Source organism: Chiloscyllium plagiosum, unplaced genomic scaffold, assembly GCF_037043375.1.
Source record: "Chiloscyllium plagiosum isolate Xiang-an unplaced genomic scaffold, Cpla_swu_hap1 HiC_scaffold_48, whole genome shotgun sequence".
In the NCBI taxonomy this organism is placed as follows: domain Eukaryota; kingdom Metazoa; phylum Chordata; class Chondrichthyes; order Orectolobiformes; family Hemiscylliidae; genus Chiloscyllium; species Chiloscyllium plagiosum.
In genome coordinates this window covers 173,878-188,985 of record NW_028270186.1, presented here as the reverse complement: position 1 = coordinate 188,985, position 15,108 = coordinate 173,878, and the positions used below count along the sequence as shown (strand labels likewise).

Genomic DNA, 15,108 nt, shown 5'->3' with positions numbered 1-15,108 from the left:
CCTCTTATGCCGTCTTGGTGCACCGAAATTGGCTGCTGCGTCTCCTACATTTCCTCAGTGATCACTTGATTGGTTGTCAAATCTTTTGGATCATCCTGTGGTCATGAAAAGAGCTATGGAAATGAATATTATTCCCTTTCAAAGTTTGTGCGATGATTTGTAGCTCGGGTGCTTGTTGTTGTAGTTCTGTTCGGCGAGCTGGGAATTTGTTTTCCAGACGTTTCGTCCCCTGTCTAGGTGACACCCTCAGTGCTTGGGAGCCTCCTGTGAAGCACTTCTGTGATGTTTCCTCCGGCATTTATAGTGATTTGTACCTGTCGCTTCCGGTTGTCAGTTCCAGCTGTCCGCTGCAGTGGCTGGTATATTGGGTCCAGGTCGATGTGCTTATTGATTGAATCTGTGGATGAGTGCCATGCCTCTAGGAATTCCCTGGCTGTTCTCTGTTTGGCTTGTCCTATAATAGTAGTGTTGTCCCAGCCGAATTCATGTTGCTTGTCATCTGAGTGTGTGGCTACTAAGGATAGCTGGTCATGTCGTTTCGTGGCTGGTTGATGTTCATGGATGTGGACCGTTAGCTGTGTTCCTATCTGTCCTATGTAGTGTTTTGTGCAGTCCTTGCATGGGAATTTGAACACTACATTGGTTTTGCTCATACTGGGTATCAGGTCCTTCATCCTGGTGAGTTGTTTTCTGAGCGTGGCTGTTGGTTTGTGTGCTGTTATGAGTCCTAGTGGTCGCAGTAGTCTGGCTGTCAGTTCAGAAATGTTCAGAAATTATAGGACAAGCCAAACAGAGAACAGCCAGGGAATTCCTCGATGCATGGCACTCATCCACAAATTCAATCAATAAGCACATCGACCTGGACCCAATATACCGACCACTGCTGCAGCTGTGATGGCCGAGTGGTTAAGGCGATGGATTTGAAATCCAACGGGGTTTCCCCACGCAGGTTCCACTCCTGCTCACAGCGTTGTACCCGTTAAAAGCCATTAATTTCTTCGTGGAGGGGGTAGTGAGGGCCGACTGCCTGCCCCTTTTCTGCGGTTACATTAGAGCCCGAGTGTCCTTGGAGAAGGAGCACACGGTGTCTACCAACACCCTGGAGTTGTTCAGGGAGAGGTGGGCGCCGCAGGGAGTGGAGTGCATTATTTCCCCCTCCAACTCTATTTTGATTTAATCCCTGCCCTCCCCTTCACTGTTTGATCACACAGCATTGCCCTTTGATGTGAAGGACACTGCTTGTCACTGGCCGCTTGGGTGTTTTCCTTTCTTGCTGGTGGTGGAAATTGAATAAAGATTCGTGCACCTCGTGTCTTTCACTGTGTCTCACACCTGCACACACACACCATGGGTGCTGGGGAAAAAATAAGCACTACTGTGGTTAGGCGGTAGTGTGGGGGTTAAATTTAAAAAAAGGTATAACCAGGTGATCTCTCTCCAATTCTATTTGTTTAAAAAAAAGGAGAGAGAAAAAAAATAAACCTCTCACTGTGTCTCCCATCTGCACACACACAAATGGGTGCTGGGGAAAAAATAAGCACTACCGCAGTTAGGCGGTAGTGTGGGGTTTAGAAAAAAAAATACCGGCCGCTGTAGCGGACAGCTGGAACTGACAACCGGAAGCGGCAGGTACAAATCATTATAAATGGTGGAGGAAACATCACAGAAGCGCTTCACAGGAGGCTCCCAAGCACTGAGGGTGTCAACTAGACGGGACGAAACGTCTGCAACACAAATTCCCAGCTCGGCGAACACAACCACGTTATTCCCCTTATTCGGTTATATTTATTTCAAATCTGATGTTTTAAACCAAATATATCGGGTAACCAGGTGTAATACAGAACTCTTGACTGCAAAGAAATGGCCATGCTAAATTGTCCATAGCATTCGGTGCATTAGTCAGAGAGAAATGGATGTGGGTGGGTTACTCTTTGGAGGATCAGTGTGCACTTGTTGGGCCAAATGGCCCATTTCTACACTGTAGGAAATCTAATCTTAAAAAAAATCAGAGGAAAGTATTTTTATTCACAATGGTATGAAGATGTGGGTGTACTGTACCTTTAAGGAAGTCAAAAGCGAGCAGAACTACCTGACAGCACCAAGTGTTCTGAACAATATACAATGTAATTTTTTGGTCCAGCAGCTAGTATAGCTGGTTGCCTGGAGACAAAAATCAAATTCAAATTAATCTAACCAGTTTAAATTATGCCTCAAAAAAATACCAAACTCCAATCAAGTTTGACAATATTAAAAGCCAATGACACAATCTGATGCTTTGGGGGTATAAGACCAGGAAAAATTGAACAGTTGAGGGAGAACTGCCAAGCCAATGACATCTGTCGACTGCCTGGAGAATAGCTCTCTTAAAGGTATCTTTATTGTTCAGTGACCTGTGAAACTGAAATTCCTAAATAGAAGAAAATTCAGAGGAAGATATAAAGAGAAGATTTGACAGCTGGCTGATTTTGAAATTTGAACTTCTGGTAAATCTTAATGGGGGGTGGGGTTTATCAGATTAGTATTGTAGAAGAAGGTAAAAGAGCAAGGAGTTGTAAAAGGGTTCAGAAAAGATTTACAAGGATATTGCCAGGGCTGGATGATTTGAGGAGAAAGTGAGGTCTGCAGATGCTGGAGAAGGGCCTGTGCCCGAAACGTCGAATCTCCTGTTCCCTGGATGCTGCCTGACCTGCTGTGCTGTTCCAGCAATAAAGTTTCAAACTGGATGATTTGAGCTACAGGGAGAGGCTGAACAGGTTGGGGCTGTTTTCCCTGGAGCGATGGAGGCTGAGGGGTGACCTTTATAGAGGTTTACAAAATTATGAGGGGCATGGATAGGGTAAATAGACAAAGTCTTTTCCCTGAGGTCGGGAGTCCAGAACTAGAGGGCATAGGTTTAGGGTGAGAGGGGAAAGATATAAAAGAGACCTAAGGGGCAACTTTTTCATGCAGAGGGTGGTATGTGTATGGAATGAGCTGCCAGAGGATGTGGAGGTTGGTACAATTGCAACATTTAAGAGGCATTTGGATGGGTATATGAATAGGAGGGGTTTGGAGAGATATGGGCCTGGTGCTGGCATGTGGGACTATATTGGGTTGGGATATCTGGTCGGTATGGACAGGTTGGACCGAAAGGTCTGTTTCCATGTTGTACATCTCTATGATTCTATAAATAGTTGTCAGTTAATTATTCTCTAATACTTTAAGAAATAAAGTTGTTCATTTTTACTTTAAGTCGTGACCTTTCGGATAATTCTTGGCCTCTTGAATTTTCACACAATTACTGCACAGGATAAATCTTGTGTTGCTGGTTTAAGTTTGGGGGGGGGGGGGGGGGAGGTGGATTTACCCATGTAGTAAGAATAATAATACATAATAAGAGGCATGGCTCTGATGATTCTAACTGGAGCAACAAAAGGGAACATTGAAACAAGGTTTTCACTAAGAGTTATGAGAAGAGGTAATGTGTCACCATCAAATAACATTTAAAGCAGAGCTGTCCTGGCCTAGTTCTTAATGTGCTACCATCATTTGTTTGTTCTATTGGCCTTTGACTGAATTGGCTTGTGCTTCTTTTCAATGACACCAGCTTTCGCATCCAAGTCGTAATTGCCCCAGGAAGCAATCAAAGACAAAAGAACTGCAGATGCCGGTGGATAGGCAGGAGGGTGGAAGAGCACAGCAGTTCAGGCAGCATCCAAGGAGCTTCGAAATCGACGTTTCGGGCAAAAGCCCTTCATCAGGAAAGTATCTAATAAAAGTATCTACAGGCTACTGCAAGAGGTAGGGTATGGGTCAAACAGCCCCCTTCTGTGCTTTACCCTTTGTATAGTCATAACTGATTGTGCCCGTAAACAAAGCCATTCTGAATGTTTTGAGTTAATCATCGAACTAGCCAATTGATTTCTTTCCTGGGTATTGCTGTCCAGAATAAAGACACTTCCAGCCGAAACAAAATTCAAATCAGGAAACGCAAGGTGAATTGATATGGCCGGGCAATGGGTGGCGCTGTCGATAGAGGCCCAAATACCGGCGATATCTGGGTCGGCCGCAGGCGCCGCTGTATTTGGAGGCCATACAGTGGGTGGCGCTGTCGATAGAGGCCCAAATACCGGCGATATCTGGGTCGGCCGCAGGCGCCGCTGTATTTGGAGGCCATACAGTGGGTGGCGCTGTCGATAGAGGCCCAAATACCGGCGATATCTGGGTCGGCCGCAGGCGCCGCTGTATTTGGAGGCCATACAGTGGGTGGCGCTGTCGATGGAGGTAGGGCAATAGGCCGTGAGCCGCGGGCTCGAGTTGCTGCGATTTTGGCAGCGGGCGACACAGAGGCGGGCTGTTGGTCCTGGAGCCGGCTGAGGATCCAGGAGCAGCCCCGGACCTTCGGTTGCAGTCGCCGCCTCCATGTGTTGTCGGGGCAGCGAGCGGGACCTGCAGAGCTCGGCCCGGAGAATGGGCGCCTCGCTCCTGCTGCAGCTGTCGGCCCATGAGCGGGAGCTCGACCTGGTTTTCCTGGATCACAGCTACGCTAAGCCGTGGAGCGCACACCCCGAGGCCAGCAGCTCCAGGCCGGCACGGCTTCTCTTCGTGACCCCGCGGAGGCAGCAGGACAGCAGCAGGTGAAGGGCCGTGTCACGCCTGGGCGGGGTATCTCGGGGGGATACAACTGTCCCCGGTGTCGGGGTTTGGTCCCAACGTTCACCCTTCCTGGCAGGATGACTCCAGTCCAATTCCCGAACCTTAACATTCTTCGCATAGAAATTGGATGGGTTTATGAATAGGAAAGATTCAGCGGGATAGGGACCAAATGTCGTCAAATGGGATTAGATCAGATTGTCTGGTTGGAGTTGGACCGAAAGATATGTTTCCCTTTTTGTCTTTATAAGTGCCAGGCAATGACCACCTTCAATAAGAAACAATCTAACCATCACCCTTTGATATTCAATAGTGTTCTGATCATTGATTCCCCCGTTATCAACATCGGAGTTAGCATTGACCAGAAACTCAAGTGGACCAACTATGCAAGTATTGTAGCTACGAGAGCAGGTCAGAGGAATGCTGTCGTGAGTATGTAACTCACCTCCTGACTCCCCAAAGGCTGTCCACCATCCAAATGGCAAAAGTTAGGAGTACTCGAAAACCTTGACACCACCAAATACAAAGTACTGTGAACAGCTTGCTGACATCCCCAACCGTCGCTTTCACTGTCCACTCCCTCCACCACTAATGCTCAGCAGTAGCAGTGTGCACCATCGACAAGGTGCACTGCAGAAATTCATCAAAATTTTTTCGATGGCACCTTCCAAAGCAACAATCCCTACCACTTCATAGGTCAAGGGAATGTTTCGCTCAAAGCTGTGTTTCATCCTGGCTTGGAACTAAAACTCAACCTGACCAAGATATTTTCACTTCTATAGGACCCTGGAATGGGGTTAAAAATAACTTTCCCTGTAGACATGGGAGGAGTTTATCTGCATTATCAGTCAGATAGCAAGCTCTACCATCTACCCAGACTGAAATTGAAGGTGAAGCAAAAGTACGTGTTGATCAGGGAACTTCTCAATGCTGATAATGCTGTGCCAGTCACTCTAACAGAAACTCCGCTGCAGAGACTTATGGCTCTCTTATGCCTGCAACTATTAAGCATTAGTAAAACCGTGGTTATGGGATAGGGTGCCACATCTCCGTTCATGATCACGGTAAAGAATGTACCTCTGTAAGTAGTGAGCAAATTCTGCAACCGTAGATTTTCAATGTCACAGAACACGTCTCTTGATATGGAAACTGATATCGGATTTGGGATCACAGCTACCACAGTTGGCTCATACACAAAATGTCTGTGACATAACATGAAGCTGACTTGTACGATCAGCATAGATATTTGTGGTGCCTGTGTTCTCAGCAACTTGTGGTATGGCTGTGAAACAATGACCAATTACAGCTATTGAGAAAAGAATCTGAACTAATTTCACTTTAGTATTTGTGCCACATTCCAGTCACTTGTGGAAAGGACACAAAAACAAATGTGGCCGTTTTCTCAAAGGCCAACCTCTCCAGTATGTTGGCAGTCATCCAGCACAGGTAATTTTGTGATCTCATGCATGGCACATGATTTTCTGAATGGCAAAGTAGGCAGATGACCAGTAGGACACCTGAAGCTCTGCAAGTATGAGATGAAACACGTAAATGTCAACCTTTACACAGAAAACACTGGCATGTGTTGCAAAGATGGGCAGTGGCTGCAGCATATTTGCATCAGGCACCAGCACTGAAAATAACAATTTGCGACCTCACCCAAAAACCACTTTATATGTGGCACTAATTAGCCCTTTGAACCTGATCTTCAAACAGGGTCAGCAGATCTTTCGTGTCAACTCAACTTTTTTATCTGTCCCTTTGTAACGAGGAGTGCTTTGTTCAAAGTCCTGCAAGGACTGGTCAACATGAATAGTGCAGATATAATTTTGGGTAGGCTGATAAACATGAGGGAGATAAAGGATTTCAAGCCAATTGAGTAAGCTGAGAGGTGAGAGATGGTGCGTTAACACTCATCCAAGCCTCATTACCAAAATCACCTGTTTATGTTCTGTGAAAACCATCTAATTCATTGTGACTTAGGAGAAGTAATAGAGAGTCGACAAAAACAACACCCCCCCTCCACACTAGTTCCAGAATCTTTAGGTTTCCACCTTTAGGTGTAATGATGGGGTTCTGTATTTTGCAGTGATTGTGACGTGACTGTTGATGTGGAGACAGTAATTCCAACACCAACCCCCCTGTATGATAACCAGAAGGCTCGGAGTGTGATGAACGAATGTGAGCGTCATGTCATCTTTGCAAGGACAGACACAGATGCCCCTTTGCCACCTGATGACTGGGAGGATCACATCAACAGGTGACTATCTTCTACTGTGTCCACATGTAATCTGGATAGCTCCTGAGAGGGGCCATTATCTGGGGATGGAAAGTTATGGATAATAAGTTCTTGTTGCAATAAATGTACCCACACAAGTGTGGGGAACCCACATCTTTCTATGTTTCCAATTAGCACATTGCATCTCTGTTTCAGCACAAGTTTGAACTGTTTGCAGATCAGTGATACTTGGTTGAAAGGGGTCTCGAGTTTGGTGTGAGTGAAGACGTCGGTGATGAACTTTGAAGTCAAATAGCCTCATGTGATCATTGGGTAAAATGTGGGAGAGCAGCCAAGCGAGTTTTATTGAGAAGTATGGGTGATGAGAAGTTCTGCAGTAGGTGTACAGCCAGATGACATTGTGTTAAATAATGGAGGTGGAAATGGCTCATTTCAGCAATGGCATCAGTGTGCGGTCAGAAGCTCAGCTTTGGGTCAAATCTGCAAGTAGGCTGGTTTAATCTCAGACTGTAGACATGGAGAGGGATGGATTCTTCCTGGAGAGTTCAGTTGTTGCAACTTCTTCTTTCTTTTGTTGTATTTTAATTATAGTGTATGAATAAAGTGAATTTTGCTTAAAATCTGACAGTTTGATCAATTTCCATCTGGAATACAGCACCTGGCACTTCCCTTTAAAATAAAAAAACTTAGGGACTAGGCTATGGGTTGGTACTTGGGACTTTGATGTTGTGTGGGCTGAGGTTAGAAACAGGAAAGCAGAGGTCTCCCTATTGGGAGTTTTCCATAGGCCTCCAAATAGTTCCAGAGATGTAGAGGAAAGGATAATTGTGGATAGGAGTGAGAGTAACAGGGTAGTTGTTATGGGGGCCTTTAACTTTCCAAATATTGACTGGAAATACTGTAGTTCGAATACTTTAGATGAGCCAGTTTTGTCCAATGCATGCAGGATGCTTTCCTGATACGGTATGTAGACAAGCCAACAAGGGGTGAGACCACATTGGATTTGGTACTGGGTACCTGGCCAGGTGTTAGATTTGGAGGTAGGTAAGCACTTTGGCAATAGCGACCACAGATCGGTTATGTTTATCTTAGCCATGGAAAAGAATAGCTATATATTACAGGGCAAGAGTTATTAGATTAGATTAGATTAGATTAGATTATTTACAGTGTGGAAACAGGCCCTTCGGCCCAACAAGTCCACACCGACCCGCCGAAGCGCAACCCACCCATACCCCTACATCCACCCCTTTAACCTAACACTACGGGCAATTTAGCATGGCCAATTCACCTAACCCGCACATCTTTGGACTGTGGGAGGAAACCGGAGCACCCGGAGGAAACCCACGCAGACACGGGAAGAATGTGCAAACTCCACACAGTCAGTCGCCTGAGTCGGGAATTGAACCCGGGTCTACAGGCGCTGTGAGGCAGCAGTGCTAACCACTGGGCCTACGGAGGGAAAGGCAATTATGATGTGATTAGGCAAGATTTAACATGCATGGGATGGGAAAGGAAACTGCAGGGGATGGGCACAATTGAAATATGGAGCTTATTCAAGGAACAGCTACTGTGGGTCCTTGGTAAGTATGTACCTGTCAGACAGGGACGATGTTGTTGAGTGAGGGAGACGTGGTTTACTGAAGAAGTTGAATCTCTTGTCAAGAGGAGGAAGAAGGTTCATGTTAGAATGAGACGTGAAGGCTCAGGGTACTTGAGAGTTACAGTTTAGCCAGGAAAGACCTCGAGAGAGCTAAGAAGAGCCAGGAGGGGACATGAGAACTTATAGGCAGGTAGGATGAAGGAAAACCCGAAAGCTTTCTATCGGTGTGTCAGGAATAAAAGAATGACTAGAGCAAGATTAGTGCCACTCAAGGAGAGTAGTGGGAAGTTGTGTGTGGAGTCCAGGAGGTTAGGGGAAGCACTAAATGAATATTTTTCGTCCGTATTCACACTAGAAAAAGACAATGTTGTCGAGAAGAATACTGAGATACAGTCTACTAGACAAGACAAGATTGACGATAGCAAGGAGGAGGTGTTAGCAATTCTGGCCAGTGTGAAAATAGAGAAGTCCCCTGGACTGGATGGGATCTATCCTCGGATTCTCTGGGAAGCCAGGGAGAAGATTGCAGAGCCTTTGGCTTTGATCTTTATCATCGTCGACAGGAATAGTGCCAGAAGACTGGAGAATAGCAAATGTTGCTCCCTTGTTTGAGAAGGGGAGTAGAGACAACCGTGGAAATTATAGACCAATGAGCCTCACTTCGGTTGTGGGTTAGGTTTTGGAAAAGGTCATGAGAGATAGAATTTATAATCATCTAGAGAGGAATAAATTGATTAAGGATAACCAACATGGTTTTGTGAAGGGTAGGTCATGCCTCACAAATCTTACTGAGTTCTTTGAGATGGTGATCAAGCAGGTGGATGAGGGTAAAGCGGTTGTGATGTGGTGTACAGGTAAATGAATTTCAGTAAGGCGTTTGATAAGATTCTCCACAGTAGGCTATCGTACAAAATACGGAGGCCATGGGATTGAGGGTGATTTTAGCCGTTTAGATCAGACATCGCCTCGCTGAAACAAGACAGAGGGTGGTGATTGATGGGAAATGTTCATTTTGGAGTTCATTATTAGTGGTGTGTGGCAAGGATCTGTTTTGGGGCCACTGCTGTTTGTCATTTTTATAAATGACCTGGATGAGGGCATAGAAGGATGGGTTAGTAAATTTGCAGTTGACACTAAGGTTGGTGGAGTTGTGGATAGTGCTGAAGAATGTTGCAGGTTACAGACGGACATCAATAAGGTGCAGAGCTGGGCTGATAGGTGGCAAATGGAAAAGTGTGAGGTGATTCACTTTGGAAGGAGCAACAGGAATAAAGTGTACTGGGCTAATGAAAGATTCTTGGTAGTGTAGATGCTCAGAGAGATCTAGGCGTCCATGTACATAGATGTTGTGGTTCTGTTCGCCGAGCTGGAAGTTTTTGTTGCAAACGTTTCGTCCCCTGGCTAGGCGACATCATCAGTGCTTGGGAGCCTCCTGCGAAGCGCTTCTTTGATGTTTCCTCCGGTGTTTATAGTGGTCTGTCCCTGCCGCTTCCGGTTGTCAGTTTCAGCTGTCCGCTGTAGCGGTTGGTATATTGGGTCCAGGTCGATGTGTTTGTTGATGGAGTTTGTGGATGAATGCCATGCCTCTAGGAATTCCCTGGCTGTTCTCTGTCTGGCTTGCCCTATGATAGTAGTGTTGTCCCAGTCGAATTCATGTTGCTTGTTGTCTGCGTGTGTGGCTACTAAGGATAGCTGGTCGTGTCGTTTCGTGGCTAGTTGATGTTCATGTATGCGGATTGTTAGCTGTCTTCCTGTTTGTCCTATATAGTGTTTTGTGCAGTCCTTGCATGGTATTTTGTACACTACATTAGTTTTGCTCATGTTGGGTATCGGGTCCTTCGTTCTGGTGAGTTGTTGTCTGAGCGTGGCCGTTGGTTTGTGTGCCGTTATGAGTCCTAGGGGTCGCAGTAGTCTGGCTGTCAGTTCTGAGATGCTCCTGATGTATGGTAGTGTGGCTAGTCCTTTTGGTTGTGGTATGTCCTCGTTCCGTGGTCTTTCTCTTAGGCATCTGTTGATGAAGTTGCGCGGGTATCCGTTTTTGGCGAATACCTTGTATAGGTGTTCTTCTTCTTTTTGCAGTTCTGGTGTACTGCAGTGTGTTGTGGCCCTTTTGAATAGTGTCCTGATGCAGCTTCGTTTGTGTGTGTTGGGACTCATAGCAGAGGCAGTTATGCAAAGGTTAGAACAAACAGTCCTACCACAAATTCAACCCAAACTCTGGGTCAGATATGTCGATGACACGTTTGTAATCATTAAAAACACGGAAATAGAAAAAACACACCAGATCATCAACGCCACACTCACAGGAATCCGATTCACGAGAGAAGAAGAAAAGGATAGCCAACTCCCATTCCTAGACGTGATGGTACAGAGAACACCGAACGGAGAATTCACTACAAGGGTATACAGGAAAGCCACACACACAGACCAAGTCCTAAACTATGAAAGTAACCACCCCAACACACACAAACGAAGCTGCATCAGGAAACTATTCAAAAGGGCCACAACACACTGCAGTACACCAGAACTGCAAAAAGAAGAAGAGGAACACCTATACAAGGTATTCGCCAAAAACGGATACCCGCGCAACTTCATCAACAGATGCCTAAGAGAAAGACCACGGAACGAGGACATACCACAACCAAAAGGACTAGCCACACTACCATACATCAGGAGCATCTCAGAACTGACAGCCAGACTACTGCGACCCCTAGGACTCACAACGGCACACAAACCAACGGCCACGCTCAGACAACAACTCACCAGAACGAAGGACCCGATACCCAACATGAGCAAAACTAATGTAGTGTACAAAATACCATGCAAGGACTGCACAAAACACTATATAGGACAAACAGGAAGACAGCTAACAATCCGCATACATGAACATCAACTAGCCACGAAACGACACGACCAGCTATCCTTAGTAGCCACACACGCAGACAACAAGCAACATGAATTCGACTGGGACAACACTACTATCATAGGGCAAGCTAGACAGAGAACAGCCAGGGAATTCCTAGAGGCATGGCATTCATCCACAAACTCCATCAACAAACACATCGACCTGGACCCAATATACCAACCACTACAGCGGACAGCTGAAACTGACAACCAGAAGCGGCAGGGACAGACCACTATAAACACCGGAGGAAACATCAAAGAAGCGCTTCGCAGGAGGCTCCCAAGCACTGATGATGTCGCCTAGCCAGGGGACGAAACATTTGCAACAAAAACTTCCAGCTCGGCGAACAGAACCACAACAACGAGCACCCGAGCTACAAATCTTTGCACAAACTTTGAATGTACATAGATCCCTGAAAGTTGCCACCCTGGTTGATTGGGTTGTTAAGAAGGCATTCGGTGTGTTAGCTTGTATTTTACTTTTAAGGAACAGCAGTTTTATTTTATTTAGTGGCCGTGTAGTTTTAACACAACAAAAAAAGTTTTCTCGGTAAATGCTTAGTAAATTCTGTCACCACGCAGTAACAACAAAACTTTTAAAATAACTACATCCTTTTAAGGCCTGTTAGCTTCTTTTGTGGAAATGTTTTAAGAGGTTCTGAGAGGAACCTATCTCTGTCCGTGGGCCGTTGGCTCCACCTTCTCGTCTCAAGTTGCTGCTTTACAGCGGGCCTGGTTGTGGTGGCTGCTGCCCAGTGCTTTTCCTCGACTTGGACATCAACCTTTTGAGAGTTTTTGAAGCCTTAGGGCTTTGACGCAATACTTTGGCTGATACCGTCGCTCTTTTCGGAGACTGCCTCCTGACTCCAGATCTTTTCTGTGCCGAACTCTCCTCACCTCCTGCTCCTTAGCTGTTTGCAGGGAAGTGGGGCCCCCGGCATGCGCAACAGGTTTTTACTGGGCGGTGACCTCACGGAGTAGCTGGGCCGGGGCTGCAGGCCTCCATGTTGTAGTTGGCTGCCGAGTTGGTCTTCCTCGTCATAATAGCCAAAACCGCAGGGCCCTGCCTGCTTTGGTAATGGCCACCACTCCAGGATGCACTCAGCCACAGTGGCAATGCTGGTCGCTTTCTGTGGACAGTAGTGCTTTACCGTTTGATGACCACTGTGGGGACAGAAGGCGGCTGCTGTGTTGGTGGTTGCCGAAAGGGGTACGGCAACCAGGGTCATTGTCCTTGGTGACGTGAGATCCATCTGTCGAGGGGCAACAGCTTCAGCCATAAGCAATACCAACCGTGGCTGTGGCACCAGCATTGCAACAAGTGTTAGCTTTTGTTGGTGGAGAGATTGAGTTTCAGAGCCATGGGATCATGCTGCAGCTGTACAAATCTCTGGTGTGGCCGCACTTGGGGTATTGCGTCCACTTCTGGTCACTGCAATCTAGGAAGGATGTGGAAGCTTTGGAGCGGATTCATAGGAGGTTTACAAGGATGTTGCCTGGTCTTACGAGGAAAGGCTGAGGGACCTGAGGCTGTTTTTGTTCGAGAGAAGAAGGTTGAGAGGTGACTTAATTGAGACATGCAAGATAATCAGGGGGTTAGATAGGGTGGCCAATGACAGCCTTTTTCCTCGGATGATGATAGCTAGCATGAGGGACATAGCTTTAAATTGAGGGGTGATAGATACAGGACAAATGTCAGAGATAGTTTCTTTACTCAGAGTAGTAGGGGGCGTGGAATCGAATGCCTGCAACAGTAGTAGACTCGCCAACATTAAGGGCATTTAAATGGTCTTTGGAAAGACATGGATGAAAATGGAATAGTGTAGGTTAGACGGGCTTCAGATTGGTTTCACAGTCAGTGCAACATTGAGGGCTGAAGGGTCTGTACTGCACTGTGATGTTCTATGTTCTATCTGAATAAATTTTGATGGAGTTTATTCTGGTCTACAACAACAGACCAGAGCCAGGTGTGGTTTGAATTCAGTTTGAAACAATCAGGTTTCGTAGTGCAGAAGGACAGATTAGTTTGTGACGTCTCCAACTGAGTGTTTGTGTCCAAGGTTTCAAGCTGACAGAACTGAAAAATGATTTCGGCTATTGGCACTGGATAGAAATCGGTTGACTATGAAAACCAAGAAAGAATCCAGATAACTATCAAGGGAATCTCAACTGGCAAGAGTCAGCTGAATAAGAAATTTAAAGAGTTATGATAGAATCACAGTGTCTTACAGTACAGAAGAGATCATTTGGCCCAACGAGTATACATCTACAAAAGCTGCTCTACATCTACATTTCAAGCACTCATGCCCTTGAATGTTAGAACATAGAACATAGAACAATACAGCACAGAACAGGCCTTTCGGCCCACGATGTTGTGCCGAACATTTGTCCTAGCTTAAGCACCCATCCATGTACCTATCCAATTGCCACTTAAAGTTTGCCAATGATTCTGACTCTGCCACTCCCACAGGCAGCGCATTCCATGCCCCCACCACTCTCTGGGTAAAGAACCTACCCCTGACATCCCCCCTATACCTTCCACCCTTCACCTTAAAATTTATGTCCCCTTGTAACACTCTATTGTACCCGGGGAAAAAATTTCTGATTGTCTACTCTATCTATTCCCCTGATCATCTTATACACCTCTATCAAGTCACCCCTCATCCTTCTCCGTTCCAATGAGAAAAGGCCTAGCACTCTCAACCTATCCTCATACGACCTGTTCTCCATTCCAGGCAACATCCTGGTAAATCTTCTCTGCACCCTCTCCAAAGCTTCCACATCTTTCCTCAAGTGAGGCGACCAGAACTGCACACAGTACTCCAAATGTGGCCTAACCAAAGTCCTGTACAGCTGTAACATCACTTCACGACTCTTGAATTCAATCCCTCTGCTAATGAACGCTAATACACCATAGGCCTTCTTACAAGCTCTATCCACCTGAGTGGCAACTTTCAAAGATCTATGAACATAGACCCCAAGATCCCTCTGCTCCTCCACCTTACTAAGAACCCTACCGTTAACCCTGTATTCCGCATTCTTATTTGTCCTTCCAAAATGGACAACCTCACACTTGGCAGGGTTGAACTCCATCTGCCACTCCTCAGCCCAGCTCTGCATCATATCTAAGTCCCTTTGCAGCTGACAACAGCCCTCCTCACTATCCACAACTCCACCAATCTTCGCAAATTTACTGACCCACCCTTCGATCCCTCTTCCAAGTCATTAATAAAATTTACAAACAGCAGAGGACCCAGAACTGATCCCTGCGGAACTCCACTTGTAACTGGGTTCCAGGCTGAATATTTACCATCTACCACCACTCTCTGACTTTGACCGGTTAGCCAGTTTTCTATCCAACTGGCCAAATTTCCCTCTATCCCATGCCTCCTGACTTTCCGCATAAGCCTACCATGGGGAACCTTATCAAATGCCTTACTAAAATCAATGTATACTACATCCACTGCTCTACCCTCATCCACATGCTTGGTCACCTCCTCAAAGAATTCAATAAGACTTGTAAGGCAAGACCTACCCTTCACAAATCCGTGCTGGCTGTCCCTAATCAAGCAGTGTCTTTCCAGATACTCATAAATCCTATCCCTCAGTACCCTTTCCATTACTTTGCCTACCACCGAAGTAAGACTAACTGGCCTGTAATTCCCGGGGTTATCCCTATTCCCTTTTTTGAACAGGGGCACAACATTCGCCACTCTCCAGTCCCCTGGTACCA

General features: G+C 46.1%; 1 protein-coding gene and 1 non-coding gene across 4 annotated transcripts in view; both read left to right on the top strand.

Annotated features, from left to right (window-relative positions):
- The first annotated feature begins 888 nt into the window (after positions 1 to 888).
- trnas-uga (transfer RNA serine (anticodon UGA)) lies at positions 889 to 970 on the top strand. Its single transcript has one exon. It is a non-coding gene; the product is annotated as a tRNA-Ser (tRNA).
- A 3,294-nt stretch (positions 971 to 4,264) lies between these two features.
- The window catches only part of kansl3 (KAT8 regulatory NSL complex subunit 3), an 80,755-nt gene continuing 69,911 nt past the window's right edge, over positions 4,265 to 15,108 (top strand). For 2 of the 3 annotated variants that reach the window (XM_087984174.1, XM_087984173.1), the window contains exons 1-2: positions 4,267 to 4,616; positions 6,722 to 6,892. In XM_087984174.1, the coding sequence (XP_087840300.1) occupies positions 4,402 to 4,616; positions 6,722 to 6,892 (386 nt within the window). In that variant the 5' untranslated portion in view covers positions 4,267 to 4,401. Of the gene's footprint in view, positions 4,617 to 6,721; positions 6,893 to 15,108 lie in introns of all 3 variants that reach the window. The other variant, XM_087984175.1, reaches the window with a different exon arrangement.